The 22,616-nt window shown below is 37.5% G+C and overlaps 1 protein-coding gene across 6 annotated transcripts in view; it reads left to right on the top strand.

The window, feature by feature from the left end:
- The window catches only part of MME (membrane metalloendopeptidase), a 292,858-nt gene that overhangs the window by 189,894 nt on the left and 80,348 nt on the right, over positions 1-22,616 (top strand). For 3 of the 6 annotated variants that reach the window (XM_061194545.1, XM_061194546.1, XM_061194548.1), the window contains 4 exons: positions 9,936-10,059; positions 10,464-10,672; positions 15,667-15,836; positions 16,568-16,603. In XM_061194545.1, coding sequence (XP_061050528.1) covers positions 15,677-15,836; positions 16,568-16,603 — 196 coding nt within the window. In that variant the 5' untranslated portion in view covers positions 9,936-10,059; positions 10,464-10,672; positions 15,667-15,676. Of the gene's footprint in view, positions 1-9,935; positions 10,060-10,463; positions 10,673-10,838; positions 10,942-15,666; positions 15,837-16,567; positions 16,604-22,616 lie in introns of those variants that run through there. The other 3 variants (XM_061194549.1, XM_061194547.1, XM_061194550.1) reach the window with 2 other exon arrangements.

Below are 22,616 nucleotides of genomic sequence, written 5' to 3'. Positions count from 1 at the left end.
AACCACCTCTCCTTCCCCTTCTCTGTACATGATCAGTTACGGAACTTTGGAGAGTTGCTGTGATGAAACGTGTAATCATCTTGGGATGTGGAGGGATGAGCACATCTTTGCAATTGAGCTTAGTCACGTCCTCATGTGAGGGGGGAGTGCAGGCTGTCCCCAGAGGGACCTTCCTGCCCCTCAATATCAGAGCACATGGAACGGTTTAGCCAGAGAATAGGCTCAATTCCATGTTTTAAAATGTAATTTTCAGTCAGTTATAGTCAATCAAAAAACTGCTTGATGGGTGAAGCTTGAAGTTACAATGTTTCTGAGCCTTATTTGTCCATCATCACAATTAAGTATTACCTTTGGCACATAACAAATATTTAGATCTTTTGCCAGATTGTCAGAAACAACAAACATCCCATTGTTATGTTCTGTCATATGACAGAAATGCTACAATTTCAACAATTTGTTCAACATTCTATCTACAACTCACCACCACCAGCACCAAATATTCCCTGTCTCAGTGAAGTGATAGATCCAACTATTTTCCCCAAACTACAGGAGTCATTCTAGATTCCTTCTTCTGTGCCTTCAATATTAAAAAATCCTAAGGCCTATGGTTTCCACCTCAAAAATCTCTCCTTTGATTGCCTTTGATCATGTGTTTTTAAGACACCTCTCATAGGAATTACTGCGCTTGCTTTCTAACAGATCTTCTCTGCCTTCATTTTTGCCTCCTCTGGCCATGCTTCTCACTACCATCAGTGCGGCATAGGTAGTCTCATGTACAACTCCGACCTTATTGCTCCCTTGCACAAATTTTACCATGCTTTCTATTGCATGCAACGAAATGTAAGCCATTTACAGAGCATACAAATTCCTTCATTATCTGGTTCCTACCTCTTCAGTCTTCTCTTGAGAAACTGCTACCCCCTCTCCTCCCTCCCCATGCCTTTTATACTTCAGCAGTACCAAACTGCTCAAAGTCATCAAAATTTTGCAATGTACCTCATATAATATTCAAGACATAGAGAAGGTTCTCTATGTTCTCTCTGTCTTGAACGTTCTTATCCTCTCCTTTTTCTGCCAAATACCTCAAATCAAATAAGAAATGTGTTAAGCGATGGAGTGTTCTGATGTACCCAATGGTAAAAAGTTGCCCTGTCACATATTTCAAATGAACTTTGTATATATTACTCAATTATAAAAATAACCATGTTCTATTGTAAATGCTTGTTTGCATTTCTCTTACCCACTAAACTATGGCTTCCTTGATTACCTAATCGTCTTATCTTTTGTTTTCTTTGTATCTACCCAATCTTGCAAAGGATTTGCTTGCTTTTTCACTCAACATTATCTTTCTGAGTCATCCATACTGATTCGTTTAGCTGCAGTTGGTTATTTTGCCTTCTGGATACTATTCTAGTATTCCATTTTATGAATGTATTACAATATTTTATCCATTCTTCCATCAATGGACTTTTGTGTTCTTTCTAGTTTTTTTCTTCTTATTATTATAGACAATGCTGCTATGAAGCCTTGCACACATCTCCAGATGCACATGTGCACAAGTATGTATTTGAAGGTAGACTTGCTGGATTGTGAATCATGTACTTCTTCAATTTTTCTAGATAATGCAAGTATTTTCCAAAGTGATTTGCTAAAGTGTAGTTTTGTTTTGTTTTTTTTCAAAACTGTATTGGCCAGTCAAAATTTTATTGGCCAATGCCAGTTAAATGTTATGTTTGGCATTATCTTTTCAATGGAAATCAGTAGAATCTGTCAGAAAAAGTTATTTGCATTGTTTTAAACAACAATCATTTCTATTGCTATCAGTTTCCTACAAATTACTAAATCTTTGAATACATTTACATTACTATTGATTTCCAGAAAGAGATACCTTTTCAGAGTTGTAAAATAGCATGGCCCATAGAGAGTCAACCGCTGTATAGACCAATAGAATCAGTTAATCCTGGAGGATCTGCTAGCCAGGGATCTGCAAACTATAGCTGGCTGGCCAAATGCAGTAGCCTGCTTTTTAGGCCCAACATACTAAGATTTTTTTTTTTTACATTTTTAAAGAGTTGTAAAAAATAAAAAAGCAACAAACATATGTGGACAAAACCTAAAACATTAACTATCTGGCCCTTTACAGAGTAAGTTTTCCTACCTTTGTGCTAGCCAATTCCCCAAATTCCATTAAAAATAATCTCTTTTTTTTTTTTGGTAATTTATTTATTTATTTATATTTTTTCTCAGTTTCCCCATTTTTATTTTATTTTATTTTTTTTCACACACACATTGTATTTTATTTTTACAAGAGATACATAAACTGACACCAAGCATTGTAAATGGATGACCACAACAAAAGCAACAATGATTGCAATTACCAAACACGAAACACACTCATACTATGTCATAATATTGACATTCAGTCCAGTAATCCTCCACTGTAACAGCTCCTTTACTTTACAGTGAAAATTGATTTGTATATTTTTTGCCTCTGAGTCCTTGTGGGATCTCTTTTGCCCTTTATAAGGACAATTTTTTTTTCCTCCAGGCAGATTGTACAAATTAATATTCTTACCAGTGGTGTGTAGAAGTCAGGTGAGTAAAATTTGGTTTTATGTTGGAATTTTAATTGGCATTTGCCTATTAATTAGTGAGATTGTCTATCTTCTTATATGCTATGGTCATTTCTATTTAATATTCATTTTAATGCCTTATTATGTCTCTTATTCATTTGGGGTGATTATTTGGCCTCCATTTGCAGTTCTTTATATACTCTAATAATTTTCCACTTTTATGTGTTGGAGATATCTTTCCCTAGTGCATCGCTTGTCATTGTATTTTCTTTGCAAAGTTTTTTTGGCAAGCAAATAGAGTTTAATTTGTAATTAAATTTATCAGTCTCTTTATGTTTTGAACTTTTTGGGCTTTGAAATCACTCCATATCACAAGGTCATAAAGATATTCTCTTATATATATGTTTAACACTTTAAAAAAATTTGCTTACCACATTTAAATTTCTAATTCATGTATAACTAAGTTTTTGTACTGTGTAGAAATGCAGTATTTTTCCATCTGAGGTCTCATCACAATTTAAAGAATTTTAAATCCTTTCTCTATCTGTAATATCAACTCTGCATATATCAAGTTTTCTTAAATACATGAGTCTACTTTTTCTATCCCTATTTTATTCCATTGATATATTTTCTTTGAACCAATAAACTACTGCTAATTAGTAAATTAGTAAATTACTATTAAAATTACTTTGTAAGTCTTGTCATCTAGATGGTCAAATCCTTTCTAGTGGTTCTTCTTTTTCAGGATTGTCTTGGCTATAATTTTCTCTTTGTTCTTTTGTGAACATTTTATAATCAGCTTATCATCTTTCAAAAAAATGTTTTGGGCATTTGATTGACATCTAATTTAATCTATAAATTAAGAATAACTGATATTTCTATAATATTGAATATTCAACTCTGAGTTCTTGATTTGTCCCTCAGTTTACCTGGTTTTCTTCAGTAACTTTCAGTGAAGATTTATAACTTGCATATCTTTTATGAGATTTATTTCTAGGAAATATCTTTCTGTATCTGTAATTATATTTATATCTGTCTATACAAATATATGTATTTGTTACTGTAGACAGGTCTTTTTAAGATTATATTTTCTAAATTTTATTTCTGTTGTAGAAAAATGCAATTAACTTTTTAATACTGACCTTATATTCAATGATCATATTACTGTCTTACAAATACTATTTTTTTTTATTGATTGCTTTCATTTTCCAGTATTGACGATCATACTATTTTCAAACAATGAAAGTTTTGCCATCATTTGCTTAGTTCTTTCCTTCTTTTTTCTTTTCTCCTTCCTCCTGCCTTCCTTTTCCTGCCTCCTCTCTTTCTTTCTTTGTTTACTTTCTAACTGTATCGTCTCAGTCCTCTAAATACTGTACTTAATGTTGAACCAAACTTGTATTCCTAGTTTTTGGGTCATTCTTATACATTGCCTGCGTTCAGTTTGCTATTATTTTGTTTTTGCTTTGAAACTCATGAGTGAGTCTGATCTTAATTTTCCCTTCAGATACTCTTCTGTTATTGGTGTCAAGGTTATATTAACCTCATAAAATGAGTTAGGAAATATTCTTCCTTATTATATTCTTCAGGAAAGTTTGTATGAGAATGGAATTGTCCATTAATAAGGTAGAATTTGCCTGAAAAAAAAAGTCTAGGCCTGTTTCTTTTTTCTTTCTTTATGGGAAGATTCTTAACTGTTAGTTAATTTTATTTAATGATTATAAGATTATTTAGGTTCTCTATTTCTTCTTGAAACAGTTTTTGTAATTTGTATTTTCCTAGGCAACTGTTCATTTTATCCAATTTCTTAAATATATTGGATGTAGCAGAATATAACATTTTCATTATCTTTCAATTTCTGCTTTATTTTTTGTTTTTTCTTTTATTCATGCCATATAATGTTCAATTACAACCTCCCGACTCATCCATCTTATTTAGCCTTGCCAGTTTTATTTGCCTTTTCAAAGATCCAACTTTGGATTTGTTGCTCTTCCCTATTATATATATTTCATGAATTTATTATTCTAAGGTAATTATTTCTTTCCTTCCATTTTCTTAGGATTTATTCTGTTGTTCTTCTTCTAACTCCTTAAGTTTGATGCTCACCTCATGAACTTTCAGCTTTTTTCTTCTAAAATAAAAACTTTTAAGGCTATAAATCTCCTTCTAGATAAGTCAATTGTTATTGATATGCAGTATTTTCATTGTCATCCAGTTATGTTTTTTTAACTTTCGCTATGATTTCATCTTTCATTCATGTGTTATTTATTTTAAAACACAGTTCAATTGAGTAAAATATAAAGATCTAATGGTATTTATCCAACGATTCAGGAAAGAGGCAGCATTCAACCTAGCAGGTAGATAGGAGCTCTGAAGAGCTATACAGGGCAAGATATTTTATAGACATAAGGGAGCAGGAATGTGGAAGTTGTACTAGGGAAAAAAAAGCAGATTAGTTATTCCTTTGGAGGATGGCAGGGGTCCACCAGGCAGATTACCTAACTAGTGCTGATCAGGCAATCCTGATTGGCTAGTTTAAAATTACATTTTTAGAATAGCCAAACCTGTAATTAAGTTCAGTCTCACTTTGGTGTTGTGGGGCTTAACATAAGCTAAACTCCATTTGGGGCCTGTTATCTTGTCTTTAACATATTTAAAAGTGTCTATGTGCATCATTTAACAATTTCTAAATGTACATGTGGTTTTGATTTAGCTTTCCTTAGTTGTGTTAAGTTCCAAGAATGTGTTATTTATAATGAAAAGTCTTTGAAATTCATTGGACCTTGTTTAATGGCTTGGTATATAATCAATGTTTATAAATATTCGATGGATGCTTTAAAAATGTGTGTTCTCCAATTCTTGGGTAAAATGTTCAATACATTTCCATTAGACAAGCTTTTAGTATTGTTATTCAGATCTTCTGTATCATTACTGATTTGTGCACATGGTTTATCAAATATTGTGAACAGTGTATTAAAATCACCCATTATCATGGTGAATTATCAGTTTCCTCTTGCAGTTCTTCTGTTATTTTTTATAGTACACAGTTCAACTTTATGCTGTTGGATGTAACCAAGTTTAGAATTGTATCACCCTTCTGAACTGATTACTGTCTTTTTTGGTAAATTTTAAGTTTATTTTGTCTGATTACAATATAGCTACACTACACCAGCTCTCTTTTGGTTCATATTTGTTTGACATATCTTTTTTCCATCATTTTGCTTCAACCATTCTATATTATTATGTTATAGGGGTGTCTCAAACAGAAGATAGCTGGATTTTGTTTATTTGTTGTATTACAATCTTTGTCCTCTAACTGGAGAATTGGATCCAATTATATTTATTGTAATTAACATATTTGGATTTATTTCTACCATCTTATTTCTAATATTTCATTTTTTCTCTTTCCTTATCTTCATTTAGATTGCTTTTTATTTAACTCTAGTTTTTTTCCTTATGTGAAATTTGACCTTATACACTCTATTCCTATTTTTTTGGTGGTTACACTAGTAATTTTTACATGTATAATTAATTTAATAAAGTCTAAAATTAATCAGTATCATTATCATTATATTAGAGTGCTTTAGCTTAATTAACACTTTCCCAAGTTACAATCACCATTGTCCAGTATTTTAGTTGACCTTTCTTCCCCCATACATTTTTTTTAGTCAGTGTTTTCTTAGATTTACCTATATTGTTACTGTTTGCTTACCAGTCCTTCTTGCATATCAGATTTTCTGTCTAGTATTATTTTGTTTCACAAATTCATTCTCAACAAGCTCCTTTAGTGAGAGTCAGGTGGCAATAATTCTCTCAATTTTTATTTGGCACAGTCTAGATGGGACCACTTTACTATAATTTTTTAACTTGGGAATTTTCAGGTCGCACAATTAATATAAATCTCAGCCCTGCATCCATCTGAAGTCTGGTCTGATCATGAATTTTCACTGGAAGCTTTTTGGTGTAAATTTGCCTGCCTGAAGTAGAGGCTAAAAAAGCAAATATATTTATGTTTGGGGAGTGGGAAAGAGTGGAAATGGGATTTGAGTTTTTTCTTTTTTCTAGTTCACCTCTTCACTGCAGATGTTTCTTTTCAGTAGTCTCTGCTTTATGTAGGAATCTCTGACCTGACTTTCACCTTGTTCTGGACTAGGTTTTGTAAGAAGTCACAAGTTGTGTTAAAATTGAAGCTCTAGGTCACCTAGGTTTAACAAGGCCTCCTGAGATAGGTAAATGTCCCTAGGGCAGCACCATCTTCATCACTCAAATGCCTTTCTGGATTCCTAGCTCTCCATTTTTTGGCTTCTCATGTTTTCCTTCCCTTTCTTGCTGGCTCAATGGTGCATTTAAAGGGGCTTTAAAAAATACTTTATCAAGCGTTTGTAAGTGTTGCATACAAGTACAGCTTTTAAGGATCTACTCTGCATCTTTCTAGAACCAATGCATTCCACTCTTAATAACTTATGCATGGCAGCCAGGAAGACTACTGTTGTTACCAAAAGGGGGACCCCTTCCGGGGCCCGAGAGTGGGCTCTTGTCTAACACTTGGAAATGAATTGTCTGAGGAGAAACATGTGCTGACAAAGCCAAAGACTTTATTGGGAAAGGGCACACAGGTGGAGAGCAGCAGGGTAAGGGAACCCAGGAGAACTGCTCTGCCACGTGGCTTGCAGTCTCACGTTTTATGGTAATGGGGTTACTTTCCGGGTTGTCTCTGGCCAATCATCTTGCCCGTGCCCATATTTGGCCTGATTCAAGGCCCTCCCTGGCAGTGCGCGAGAATTTCTCAGACAGCATGGTTTCCAGCACAAGGATTTCTGGGACGTTGGTGGGACATATTATGGGCTGACATCTCCTCCCTCCTTTTGGCCTCTCCCGAATTCTCCAAGTTTTCAGCGGCAGCACTGTGTTCCTTATCGTGACCTCCTGTTGTAAAACAATTTATACAAGCGGTTATTACCATGCCTGGCCAAGGCGGGCAGTTTCAGTTAGCAGTTCCCTAACATTTTCTCCTCCATCCCTGTAACTCACCAAACTGCATGCCTTTGGACAACCTCCGCAAACCTCAGTTTTCTGAGTTTCATTATCGGGTGCCTTCTTATTAGATCCGTTAAAAGAGAAATTTTTTCAGTTTACATAACCTCCTTCTGGGAAGAGATTTAGCATTTTTGATAAAACCCTTAAATTTCTGGGGAACTTTAATAAGATTGAGACTTCTTGTAGGAAACACACACTTGCTAACAGGTGAAAGTCTCATTCTAAAAATAACTTTACACTTTGATTTTCGTTAGCTGTATACTCTATATCCATTCTTTTCCCCTATGAAATACCCTTATCAAGAGTGAATCTTTGAATTGGATTCCTGCAGGGTTTTTTTTAAAATTTTACAATAAGATAGACCTAAAAATATGATATATGCTCATAACTGAATAGTCTGAAAAGTTTTTATTAGCTAATCTTTAATTTTTAAGAAAATTTAAATGAATTACTTTTGTTTTCATCTTTCAGCTCTAAGATTAGAGGCACTATAAACAAATCAGACTATCTTAGTTTCTACTGGAAATAAGATATTCCTGAACTGCAAGGATAAATATTACCTTCCAAAGGAACTTTTTCTGTTTAAAAATTTTGTGCAAATTTGAAAACAGAACCTAGCTTGAAAAGTTTAAACAGAAATGTTAAGACCAAGCCTATAAGTTTTACTTGCATTTCCTGTTGATATGCAAATTTGGTGATTATTCTGGCCAAGGCATTCCCCCTCTACCACAAACTTTCATCCTTATGTTAATCAGAAGAAATGTATTAAATTTTTAATGAACATGGCTCCTTATGAAGAAACTAAGGACTGGTTACATGAAAAAAAGAAAAGACTTTTCTAGCTCATTTTAATTTATTGTTAATTATGTAAGTTTGAAATAACATTTTGGTGATTTAGCTGAAAAGTAATAAAAATTAAGTACTGGAGTGTTAGAAAATCTAGATTTCTCACAGATTGAATTTGAGTAAATCACCTTTCTATGCTTCAATATTTTCTATAAAGTGAGGATAACAGTAACTCAGCATTTGAGTCAAAATGAACTGGATTCAAATTCCTGGTAGTTTTAACTTAGAAGAGCTCCTTATGCTTATTTGTGGGGTAATTACACCCATACTGTAATACTGTGAGGATTAAGTAGTGTCTGTAGCATGCACCAAGAAAGAGTAAAGAATAGAGATATGAGGAGAGTACTTTTGTTGCCGGTGAATTTAAGGTTCTTTCTTCATCGCGAAAGAATTCAGAGACGAAGTGATAGGTAAAAAGTGGATTTATTTAGAGACACCACAGACAGAGCGTGGGCCATCTAGGAAGGCAAGAAGCAAGAGGCCTTGAAATATGGGGTGGTTAGTTTTTAATGGGCTGGATAATTTCATAGGCTAATGAGTAGGATTATTCCAACTATTTTGGGGAAGGGGCGGGGAGTTCCAGGAATTGGGCCACTGCCCACTTTTTGACCTTTTATGGTTGACCTCAAAACTGTCATGGCACTGGTAGGTGTGTCATTTAGCTTATGCTAATGTATTACAATGAACATGTGATGAGGCTCAAAGTCTACTGAAAGTCAAATCTTCTGCCATCTTGGATCCAGTTGGTTCTCACTAGTTTTCGTCATGTACTGTGGCTATGTCATTCTTTTAAAGGTTGTGCCCTGCCCCCTTCCCTCCTGTTTCATTTTTGATTTTGCTATATTAATCTAATTATTTAATGATTGTTTTAACTTTTTCTTTATGTCTCTCCACTGTATTCCATTTACCCTTTCATTAGCAAGTACCACTTTTTCTCCTTGCTTTTCAACTTTCTCTACTATAAAAAGGATGCAAAATTTGTCAGTGGAAAGGGACTTCTCTCAAGCACTGCATCATTTTGATGTTAAAAATAGCAATTGCATGTTCAGGAAAACCCACCTGTATTCCCCTATGAATTCCCCAGGGTGTGTGTGTGTGTGTGTGTGTGTGTGTGTGTGTGTGTGTTTGCAAATATATAAGGAAAAGGGGATCAGTGTTAAAGCTACTTATATACTTGGCATTGATTCATTGAACCAAAAATCATGGAAGCAAAAAAAAAAAAAAAATTAGAAGAGGTTTAGTTCTTCTGAGTTTATAGCTGCTAAAAACAGCTTTTATAAAGGAATCGCCTTTGTGCAAAAAGTATTTTCTTGTTTTTTACGCCCTTGAAAAGGAATCACATGTCTTACATGAAAATGGTGTGCTGCTTGACTGCATTAAAATGACAAGGGTCCAGCAGACACGTTATAGCTAATTTTAGTAGGTAGAGCAGACACACTTGAGCTTATTTTTCTCTGACTTTCTCACTCCCCATTCCAGCCCCTCAGGTACGCACGTTACAAGATTCCCTAGAGTCAGAAGATGGGAGTGGAGAGTTTCAGTACAGAATGTAGCTCTGGACATCACCAAGAAAAAGAAAGGAAGGGAAGAAAGAGAAGAGAGGGTAAGCAAAAGGGAGGGGGAAAAGGAACGGAAGGAGAGAAGGAAAAAAGGAGGGAGGGAGCACAAGAAAAGAATGAAAGAAAAAAAAACAGAAAGCAAGGAGAGAAAGAAAATAAAGAAAAACTGAGAAAGGAAGGAAGCTTCGCTGAAGGGAGGAAAAGGAGCGAGGAAGAGGGGAAAGAAGAGTGTGGGAAATGTTTTTGTCTCAGGTCCATTAGAGAGAGAAATAGAACCCGTATCAGCACTACAGAATCTCGAAGAGGCAGTGTATTTTCTTGAAAGCCCCGAAGCTAAGCAATTCCAAGAATGTTTGGCAAAGCCCTTTGGGGAAGGGTGAGGTGGGGGACGGGCGTGGGGGGGGGGGGCTTTCTCACACCCCCACCCCCGGCCCCGGCCCCCTCACAGGATGTGACAGGATTTGGGAGACCTAGCGGAAACCTTCAGGTCACCCAGGGAACTGCTCCTCTCGCTGGTCCTGCAGTGGCGAGGCGGGGTGTGGGGGGTGAGAGCGCCGAGACGCGCGGGGCGCGGAGATGTGCAAGTGGCGAAGCTGGACCCAGCGCAGGCGGGAGAAGCCGCCCGACTCCCGGCGCGGGATCTGCTGAGAGACTACGGTGAGTCTCTCCGGGTGCGGGTCCCAGGGATGCCCGGGTTCCCCGTCGCCCCCGGGCCCGGGCCGAGGCGGGCCCGGAACCTCCCCGGAGTCCGGCCTGGGCTCGGCGCCGCCGCCCGCCGCCAGGAGCCCGCGCTGCTCCGGACGCGCCTGGGCGGACGCACCGACCGACCAGCGCTCTGCGGCGCTCCCCGCCGCCCGCCGACCCCGTGCGCTCATTGGTCGGGATGTGTCTGCTCAGCAGCCTCCAACTTCTCCCGAATCCCACGGGTGAGTCCCGAGAAAGCGAGCTGGCACCTGGGAGCTGGGGGGAGATGGGTCCAAAGGGCGCGAGATCTCCCCCGGGGGCGGTGGGACCCGTTGGGACCCGTTGGGACCCGTTGGGACGGGAGCCGGAGGGGAGCGGCGGCCGCGCGGAGCGGCTGCCTGGGAGGCGCACGGAGCAGGGTCCGCGGCTCAGGTCCGGCGCGATCAGAGCGCCCGGGACCCCGCGGCCGTGGGCGAGGGAGGCGTGCCCTGGGAAGAAGCTGCAACTGAGACTTGAAGAGTGAGGGACTGGGGTTAGAGAGGGTGACCTGGACGAGGGCTCTGCAAGTGATGTCAGGTCGACTGTTCAGGTTCATTTCCATAGCTTCCTGCAGCCTCTGCCTCGGAGAGTTACGTCCGGTTACTGAGATCAGCGCTACGAAATTGCAGCCTGGCTGATTTGGGGGCTGGGAATTTGCCATTCCGCTGTAAAGACACTGTTTCTGTTTGTTTGTTTGTTTTTGTTTGTTTTTTAAAGTAAGGTTTGTTTTCATTTTGGTTTCTGTCAGATTTTCTTCTCATTTGTAACTCACTTTTCTATTTTTACTTTCCCTACCCTGAAGATCTTTTCATTATCCTACCTCTTCATCTTGCTTTAAACCATAGTTTCCTCTTACATAATTTATGCTGATAGAGTGCTTAAATCTCGAGGGTTGGTTGGTGGGAGTGGTGGTGGGAGTTCTTTTGCAGATGAAAGTTTCCTTAATCGGTCTTAACCTATTTGAACAAAAGAGTAATTGCAACTGAAGTGTTCTCTTTATTTATTTATTTATTTTTAAATAAATTTATTTATTTTTGGCTGAGTTGGGTCTTCCTTGCTGCGCGCAGGCTTTCTCGTTGTGGAGCACAGGCTCGCGGGCTCAGTAGTTGTGGCTCGCGGGCTCTAGAGCGCAGGCTCAGTAGTTGTACAGGACGGGCTTAGTTGCTTCGCGGCATGTGGAATCTTCCCGGACCAGGGCTTGAACCCCTGTCCCCTGCATTGGCAGGCGGATTTTTAACCACTGCACCACCAGGGAAGTCCCAAACTGTTCTCTTTAGCCACTTGATCAAGTTTACTCCTCCCCCATATACGATGCAAATGGTAATTTTATTAAACTGAAAAGAAGTACCTCGATTTGCAGTGTCAGCATTTGGAAGCTACTAGTCCGCAAACCGGCTATGAAGGCATCTAGCTGGCATTATTGCTCGGTTCCAGCACTTAAAAAAAAACTGTCCGACAGTTTCTTGGACTCCATGCTGTGTCTTTTGTTGTATAGCTACACTGCACATGGGAGTAATGTGTTTGGGGCTTTGCGTTCAGAACTCCGTTTATCAGATCCGGGAAACACCTACAAGTTTCCCTTGTCTGGGGAAACAAGGAGGTGATTCCTCTACCATATGTGCCTCCTCAAATTTGCAACTATCGTCTAAATATGGAACCTGTTTCTCTCTGTATTTTTTGAATTGAAGTACAGTTGATTTACAATATTGTGTTAGTTTCAGGTGTATAGCATAGTGATTCAGTATTTTTGTAGATTATATCCATTATAGGTGGAACCTCTTTCTCTTGCTTCCTGTACCTCAGTTTCCATAATACAAACTGTAATTGCATAGAGTAACCTCAGAGACTTGCAGAAATGTTAATGTACTAATGTGTTATGAAGATGAACATTGCTTTGGTTTATAGACTTTTCAACAAACCAGTTATCCTCTGGGTTCTTTGATTTGACGATGTGATAAAGTAATGTGTACACTCAACTGGTATAAAAATTGCTGCTGTATATTGCTTTGAAACTCAGTTTCTACTTAGGCAAAAAAATCTTTTATTCTTTTGGAGATGTTGTCAAGCTGACGTTTGCAGTATTCTTGTTAGGGTAGATGTCCTAATCCTCTATCCTCTCTTGCGGAAGTGTCTACTTTTTGGCTTGAACTTTCCAACATATCTCCAATTGAGGTGGAATACTTTAAGGATGTAGGTATGTTCTGGCATATCCTGCTTTATATGGGACTACAAGTATCGACTTTATAATTTTTGTATTCTTTTGTATAATTGCCTCCTTTCCTCCCTCTCTAAAATGGGGTTGGGTGTGGTTGCATTGGACATCCAAGTATCTGAGGGATGGTGATATGTTTTTTCCTGAGGTTCAAGATTCTGACCCCTATTTTCTTAAAAGAAAATAGCGAATCAATTGGAATTACTGGAAATGAATGACAAAGTTAATTAGGAGGTTAAACTTGCCTCATTTCTGCTTTGGTCATTGCTGTTGAAAAGTGCATCTTAGGAGCAAAAGACTGAAAATTTGCAGGACGTTTATAGGAGGGGCAGATGGAGAGTTTGCAAGTGATTCAAAGATGATATTATTTTGATTCAGGTATAAGGACTAAACAGCTTCAGTCACTGCCTTCATTTCTCCCTGTAACAATTTCTGCTGTCTAAGGTGCAGAACCATTAAGAGCCCAGCTGCCTCAGTACCCCAATCTCAAGGGTAAGAAGTAGACGCCAGGGAAAAGTAACCCAGAAGGGAGAAAGACATACCTGCCTACTAGTTTTCCTGCATGGTGGAAACCTGGTGGCGCCAATGAGCAGCTTCAATTTAACCCGTGGCTGCCCTGGTTCCTGGCCCTAGATTTTACTAGAGAAACTAATTGTTTTTTCTAAGAAAGAACTAAAAAGAGAAGTGGGTCATATTATTAATATATCAGGAGAACATTTCTCTAGATTGTTTTCTGAAATATTACTAGAGCAGGGGGAGAAATACTCAGGAAACGGAAATACTCAAGCAAATGTGATTAATATCCAGATGTTCTTGAAGTCAGTCTTGAATTCATCTGGGAGAAGCGGGAAAATTATTCTTTATTGTTTACCTCTCTGTATGGTGTCCAAGTGTTAAGTGTGTTTCCATCTTTTCTTTCCCCACCCACCTCCCCTATTAAAAATCCAAGGACTACTGTCAATGCAATTCCATATCATAACCCAAGAAAGAGGCTGTGAGACTAAGCCAACATGAGTCATATAATCATTAAGACATTTTAACATTCAGGTACACTACATTCCACTTTTATTGAGCAGACATGGTTTTCATGGTCTAATAAAATATTTTTATTTGATAGTCTGTCCTTGGTTATAGCCTCATGTAATGCCGGGGACAACATGCTTAAGACTTTGTATCCAGAACTTTAAAGTCCAGTTGTGGCTCACTTATTAATAATTCACTGGGGAAATTAAATTCCTAGTTATCTGCTGATAACTGATGGCCTGATCACCCAGGCCATACTTCAAACGTAGAATCCGTTTCTACTTTATCCTGTGCCTCAGTTTCCACAAAACACACTCTCAGAAAATTATGTGTATTCAACAAAGATTTCTAACTATGAGAGCATCTCTGAGCAGTCACTTCATCTAGGAACTACATTATATGCTTAATTTGCATCCAGCTATAAACAGCTAATCTGTTAGTTTACGATGCTCTTTTCTACGGTCAGGCAGAAAAATTGAACTTGTGTGTTCTAAGCTTTGGTGAATGGCTGATAAAGAGTCACTAGACCTCTAAAAGAAACATAATGAAATCTAATATTTAGGCTAATATCCCCTTAATTTTACACCCTAGACTTCTGCAATAAGGTTTAAAGTAGCTATCATTGTATGATGATGCAATTTTCTTTCAAAATGTGTTCTTTGTAATTGTATTCTTTGAAATGTGTTCATTGTAAATGTGTACTTACTTGTGTAGCTTTTGGCAAGTTACCTGGCTTTTCTGTGCCCCACTATCCTAAGGTATAGAACTGGAATATTCAAATCCGCCTTACAAAGATTCAGTGAATTAGTACATGCAAAGCACCAAGAACTGTGAGTGACACATGGGAAGTACTCAATAAATATCGGCTATTATTAGCAGAAGTATTAATATTATTAATTTAAAAACAAGTTAAGTATCTTAACTGTTATCCTGACCTGCAAGGTTGAATTTTTTTAATCATATTTTCTTCTTCTTCAGTTGTACAAAGAAACAGTACTTACGGTTAGTATCTTTCATCCCAGATTGTAAACCATGACTTTTGGTCCAGTGAGTGACCATTTTCAAAATGTTGTCTAACCAGTTAATAGATACCCATATTAGCAGTTGTTGTAATTTTGAACTGTAAAATAAAATATGTTCTTAAGATGAAAAAAAAAAACTACTACAAGTGTTTGTTCCTTTTTGTTTTTATCTGTACTCATATTTAAAATTATTGCTTAGTCAAAACCTCGAAATATTAGTCATTGATTTCTAAGCTTATAAAGGAAGCCAGTGGAGCAAGCTATAAAATTCACCTTTGATGTTGTACAAAGTTCAGAAGGATGAGTTTAAAACTTTCCTTAATGATGGTACAGAAGTTATTTGCTTATGAACTGCTGAAGGAATCCTCCGTGAGTATTTAACTGAGTTTCCATGTCTGATTTTGCTTGGATCTTCAGTGATATGTCAAAAAAATCCAAAAGATTGTGACCAGGATCTGTCTAACTTATGTGACTATATACTCTTTGCTTTCAGAATCAAAACTTTGACTTTCAGCAAAAAACTTTTATTTCTAATTTAAAATGAGTTAACCTTTTACTTTATTCAGCCACATTAAGCATTTAGAAAATTGTATATAGATCTCTTCTTTTTATCTATTGATTAATTTATTATGATTAGTTTTTTTAAATTTTTTAATTTTTTTTTTTTTCAGACTTTAGGTAATGGGCAGATCGGAAAGTCAGATGGATATAACTGATATCAACATTCCAAAGCCAAAGAAGAAACAGCGATGGACCCCACTGGAGATCAGTCTCTCCGTCCTTGTCCTGCTCCTTACCGTCATTGCAGTGACAATGATAGCTCTCTATGCAACCTATGATGGTGAGTTACTCACACACCTGTGCCCACAAACATGCAGAAGACAGTGAAATCTTCATCTTAGGTTTTTCCCATCTATTAAACAATGTGTTAAGGAAAGAGACACTTAAAGATGGTGATATAAAGATTCATTTATAAAATGTAACATCAGTATGCCAAAACAACTAACTTTGACTAAAGTACAATGTCTTTTATGCTTGAGCTAAGTTATTAATTGCCAAGTATGTTTAGTGCACTCATATGTATTTTATGAAGATTCTAATGTATAATTTTACTTGATGAAAGTATTCACAGTTTTATGGCCAACTTCAGTTAGTCAACTTTTGTTGTGTCATTGAAATTCGAAATGGCTTTACAAGAATTTAAGAGGTCTAATTTGAGCCTTAGAAGTTTTTCACAATAAGGATTAGAAAAGATTGGTTCATTAATGGAAAAAAAAATGATTACCAGACTAAAATAACTGATGTTTCAACTTAATAGACCTAGGGCTTAGTGGTCAGGGATGATATAAGAAATACATTTTTTTCCTTCATTTAAAAAATTTTAAATTTAGGATTTGCTTATTTTATTCCTCTATATTTTCTTCTAACTACTGTCAATGATATATAATACTTAGGTTTTAGTTCTTGCTATAAGGAATTGATTATTTAATTGCGCGTTTATAAAAGAACAAAAGGTAGGGAGAAAGAATATGTGTATTGCAAATATTTATGCATATATCCTCCTTTTTCTAGATGGTATTTGCAAGTCATCAGACTGCATAAAATCAGGTAAGAAGATAGTTTTTAAATTTAATAGTTTTACAATTAATGTATAACATTTAAAAATCAAATGCTAATAGATCTCTATATTTGCTTTGTGTATATTTTTATTTGTTATAGGTCATTAATTAATAGTCAAAGAACATCAAAATATACTCAAGTAGTAGATTTGTTAATTTATTCATTCCAAAAAAGAATTCACTCTTTTCAACCCCAGAGTTTATGGAAGGGTAGAGATGGAGAACTATATCTGTAGCTTTATGGAGCTTGCCATGTAATTGGAGAAAGAAAATCAGCACTTGAAATGGCACGCATCATATCACTAAGTGCTAAAATTCTCAATGCAGATCATTAGAGGGGTAAGAATGAAAAAGGGAGTGACATATAGTCCTGTAAAGCAAGGTGGAGAAGTTAGATTTGGGAGGGGTCTTGAAGCAGGGCTAGGATTTGGAAGTGGAGGTACAGAAGAGGGAATTCCAAACTAGGAGAAAAAACAGGAATAAATCGTGTAGAGAAGCAGTGAAAATGTAGGCATGATAGATAGGGACATGTTATGGAGAGCTTTGAAAATTCATGTTTAGCCTTGATTTTGTAGTAAAAGAGAAAAGGATATTTTCCTGAACAGATCACTCGTTAAGGCAAAAGTTGGAAGATGATTCTGGGAATGCTAGGCTGGGTGGATTGAGTGAGAAGCTAGGGAGGGAGGGCAGGTAGGGGCTGCTTCTGTAATCCAGGTGTGAGCTTAGGAGGGCTGCCTGCGGTGAGATGAAAGAGCTATGAGGCAATGTGAGGGACAATGGGATGGCTCAATAGCACTGACTTGCTAAATGAAGGATATGAATACTTTGAAAATGACACCAACTTTGAAACCTCAAGGGACTCGGGAGACTGTGGCAGCTCACACAGAAATAGCAAAGTTACGAGGTAAGTTTGTTTTAGGGAAGAATGTGATTAATGTGGATTTAGACCTATTGCATCTAAGTCAGGGGTAACATCCAAGTGGAGATAGACAGCAAGAAAGTAGAGATCGAGTGAATTTAGGATCTGTCAGCCAAGGGGTGATAGCTGAAGCCTTGGGAATATTTGAGTTCCTAAAAGTAGAAGAAGTGTAAGAGCTGAACTTAAGAGGACATCAAGAATTAGAGTAGAAGGAAAAGAAAAGTCAGAGAAGGGAACAGAGAAGTGTATGGAGCTATAGAAGTCACATCAATTAGAATGTGGTGAAGAAAAGAAGAACATTTTGACAAGGAGAAGAAAGGTGGTAGCTGGCATAGCACCTTGGATATGAACACAGTATTTATGCCCTTTGACAAGAGATTCTAAACTTCCTTTCTGATGCCTACATTTCTTCCAAGAAATAATCTGTCCCAAATGATTTTTAACCATTTTCTGTTGGATTGTCTTATCTGGGTTTTTGTTATTCACTGACCTTTGCAAAATAGTAATGGGAAAATATTGTGGGATTCTAGGTTATAGTCTAATGTCCTTAGTATGTATGTGCTCTTTGTTTTTCTGTATTGCTTTTTGCCTTTTTTTTCCCCCACTGCATCTCAAGTGCACGTGTACACTCTGGGACATGATGTGGGTAGCTTGAGGGAGACCTGCTTGGGATACCAGCCATTTGCTCCTCAGTGTAATAACATGCACTTTCCCATCCAAGGGCCTTCCCAGAAACAAAAGAAGTTTCTTTATTCCTCAGGGAAATGGCTGCACAGGTGCCTTGGCTGGGAGATGTCCAGGGTCTCTGTGCCAGAGTTGGTATGTGCCCAAGTTGTCAAAGTTACCATTTGCTTCTCCCTAAATCCTATCTCTCCTTTCTCTCTACCAGCTGCCCTATTATATGCTCATGCTATTCTGTTTTGAGTAACTCCCACTTATGTGTTGCCCTCTAATTATCTCTAAGTTTCTCAGTCCTCAATACACTTGATGCATCTATTAAGTCTCTTAATCTGTAGGTTCTCTCAGATTTTTCTCCCTCTCACTCTTTTTTCTTGGATTTTATTTTTGAAGAAACTAGATCCTTTGACTAGGTAGGCATATCTTTGTAAAATCCTACAGGTGATTGTACCCCAGAGATCTGAGCAGGTTCCTTTAGTGGTACCCACCCAAGGAGCAATATGACATTTGGAATCTGGAATCTTACATGTGACTTAATGTTTAGAGGTATGGCTTTGGCTTTTTTTTATACTGGTTGGCAAGGCTTAACTCATTAAAATGTATTTAAACTGTGTACTTTAATTGTAGTTTAGAAATCACACCAAATGTAAAAAGCACCTCACAGAACTATATCTTGGCAGAGAAATGTATACAATAGAAATAGCTTCAGTGGTAAACAAAGTTGCTGAATAGCTGTGTGTTTTTCTTCATTCTGCTCTGTTGGTTCACAAGCTGCTAGAATACTTTCATATTCGTAGTTACTATTCCTCCCTGGGGGGAAAATGATGAAACTCACTCTTATTGATAAAGTTTTCATGCCCTACACATACACACACACACACACACACACACACACACACACACACACACACAGAGTCCTCTACTGGTTAGAAAATATTTTCTGCCACAGAAAACATAACTATTGCTTTTAGAAGTTGCTTCAGATTAAGAAAACTCTAGGGGAAATCTTGGTCAGAAAAAAAAGGGAGAGAGTGAAAGAGTGGAGTGGATGGAAAGAAAAGAAAGACGGAAAACAAGATGTTGAAAAAAATATAAAGTCTCCTACCAGCAATTCTATAGATTACTTTAAAAGATTGGGAGAATTCAAACCTGAGCACAGAAATTGTTGAGAATTGGAAAAGTTAGGTATTGATACCCAAGGTGCTTATTTCAAGTGAAAGTTGGTTTTAGCTGAAATCTTTCTCCTCATGGAAGGGAAAGTCATGGCAAGTGTACTTCTCTCTTTGATCCTTTGAAGTCAAGGGATGGAGGTCAAGCCACACCAAGGCAAAAATAAAATATTGCAGAAAGCTGTGGATTATCTTGAAATTTGTTTGGTGTTGGGTCCTTTAAATCTGAGCCTCTATAAATTTAAATATTTGTAATATACATAAAATGCTATTTACAATACATACTTTAAATTAACTTGCCTGTATAGGAAATGCATCCCTCTGAAAGATTACACCAGACCTAAAATGAAACAAGCACTTCTTAACAAATAACAAGTTAAGGCAGTGTTCAAAACTCTACTATTAAAGTATGAGTAATACTATTCATCTCTTATTTACTATATAAGATTGTTAAAAACATGGAATTATAGAGCTTGGATGTGATTTCTCAAACGTCTCTGTGTAAATCTAAATCCTGAAACTGGCTTCCATTGCATTGCAACCTTACTAAGATTTCAAGGAATCATATACTTTAAATCAGGGTTTCTCAGCTTCATCACTGTTGACATTTTGGGCTGGATAATTCTTTGTTATGGGGAGGGGGGCTGTTCTGTGCATGGTAGGATGTTTAACAGCATCCTTGGCCTCTACCCACTAGGTGACTAGCAGCATCTTCTCCCAGCTGTGACAACCAAAAAGTATCTCCAGACATTGCCAAATGTCTCCTTGGGGCAGCAGTATCATCTCCACTTGGGTACCACTGGCTTAAATAATCTCAAGAGATCATCTAATGCTTTTCCCTTTGTGGTAGACAGAATAATGCCTCCCTAATGATGTCTACTTCCTATCCCTGGATCTTATGAATATGTTACCTTATAAGGCCAAAGGTACTTTGCAAAGATGATTATTAAGTTAAGGATATTGGGGAGATTATCCTGAATTATCTTATGTGATCACAAGGTTCTTATAAGGGGAAGGGAACAGGAGGGTCAGAATCAGAGAGAAAAATGTAACAACAGAAGCAGAGGAAGCCAAGTTTGGAGTAATACAGCCATGAGCCAGGGAATGTGTGCAGTCTCTAGAAGCTGGAAAGGGAAAGGAATGGTTCTTCCCTAGAGCATCCAGAAGGAATGCAGCCCTGTTGACCCCTAGAGCCATAAGATAATAAATTTGTGTTGTTTTAAGTCACTGCGTTTGTGGCCATGTTTTGTAGCAGCAATAGGGAACTAATAATACACCCTTCCATAGTTCTTTTATTTGGGGGCTGTCTTTGAAGAGTTAAAACACACACACAGTGTTTCTTGCTAAACTAGTGTTTTATTACTAAATTGAGGTATGTAACATACAATGATAAGGAAGAAATGTTAAATAGGTTAATAGAGGGGTATAACAATACAGGAGAATATTAATAGAATATAATAAAGTAAAAATAGAAGATAAAATAGAATAATAATAGCTAACACTTACTGAATGTTTATGTGTCTGACACTATTGTAAGCAGTTTACATTTGATCCTCATAATGACCTTGTGAGGTAGGTACCATTATACATTCCTTTTACAGATGAATGAGCTTGAGCTAGGATTGCACTCCAGGCAGCCTGACTCCAGAACCTGTATTCATGACCGCTTTTCCCTGTTGCCTCAAAGGAGACCAGGAGTCTATCAAACTTTTAATATTCTATGCCTGTACGTACAGTATTTGAGAGCAGATTGCCTCCGCTCATGCTAGAACTTGGAACTGAAGGACATAAGATGACTCTCAGAGAGTTGAAATAATTAAATACAGACTAAGAAGGAGGAGAATGAATATCTCTTTGACCAAGAAACAAGCTACTTTACTAAGGACATATGATGACTCTCAGAGAGTTGAAATAATTAAATACAGACTAAGAAGGAGGAGAATGAATATCTCTTTGACCAAGAAACAAGCTACTTTACTGAGAACAGCGATCAGCTTTATCAGTGATTTTAGTACATCAAACACAACAAGGAATTGAGGGGTTTAAAGAAGCAAACATTAGCAGTGTAGTCCTAAACTCTCCAGGGGATAGAGAAACCAAGTTAAGGTACATGAGCAATACAGTTCTCAAGAGAGAGCAAGACCATCTGTACAGTTGTGCAGGTTGTACACTGCACAATTGTGGCAGCCCTGAGGGACAGGTTTGTGGAGCGTCAGGACCTGGATGAAACCTCTCATAACTATCCATTTCCTTTACTTTAATTCTCTACTCATCAAGCAAACTTTTGATGAGTATTTAAATATTAACACAAGGAAAGGAGGCATTCTGTTCACTTGAAAGATATGTTAAGCTTGGTGAGATTATGTATTCATAGTCTGATTTATAATCACTTTTGTGTGGCTTGAGCTATAACCCTTGAAGTAAATGAACCTTCCAAATATCTGATCATTTCTTCAAGGGCCAGATCCTGGTAGTGCCCTAAGTGAACTATCTTGTTACCAGCTGGCCTTTTCCTGGCAGCAACAAGGAATCTCTGCATTGCTGTGGGCCATGGTCCCTCCTTTCTTGCCTGTTAACACCCCAGAAGCCTCCACGAAGAAAAATGACACAACTAGATGAGTACAGGAAAGACCACAGACTGACTCTTGAGGGCTGCCAGGCATGTAACAGCCTTTCAGAGTGGGAGATGAGGCTATTTCATTATGTAATTTAGCTTGAAAAAATCCTTCAGACAATAAGAACGCAGCCAGCATCTTAGTGGAAAGGCTGCTGAAGCACACCGTTGTTAATTTAAATGTGGCATGTGGCAATTTGCTTTGGGCAGCTTCCCTGACACCATTCTCCTGACAATTGTGTAGCAATACTTGCTTCAAAAATTCTCCAGTCAAAATTAGCATCTGTCAATCACATCCTTTCCAAGAAAGGGAATCAGTGATGTGATAAACACATATGTAACTTTTTTTTTTTTTTACCTTCTGGGTAGATTTTAAGCAGTAGTGCACCATCTTTTTTTAGTGCAAGGTCAAGGTATTGAAAACATAGATAAGTTGGACTAAGTGGTTAAAGGGAAAGAAAATTAGCAAACTGCCTGATAAGCTTATTTGGAATCTTAAGGTTTATTTTACAGCTGCGAACATTACCTGTGCGTAAAGGAGTGGATATAAACTCTAGCTTGCGGGGGCCGGGGGGGGGATGGTGAGGACCCCAGCTTTATATTCAACATTGTAGACTGAGAA

The sequence above is a fragment of the Eubalaena glacialis genome, chromosome 6 (assembly GCF_028564815.1).
Source record: "Eubalaena glacialis isolate mEubGla1 chromosome 6, mEubGla1.1.hap2.+ XY, whole genome shotgun sequence".
NCBI classification, from domain to species: Eukaryota; Metazoa; Chordata; class Mammalia; order Artiodactyla; family Balaenidae; genus Eubalaena; species Eubalaena glacialis.
The sequence above is the reverse complement of the archived record's forward strand: the minus strand, read 5'-3'. Positions and strand labels throughout refer to the sequence as shown.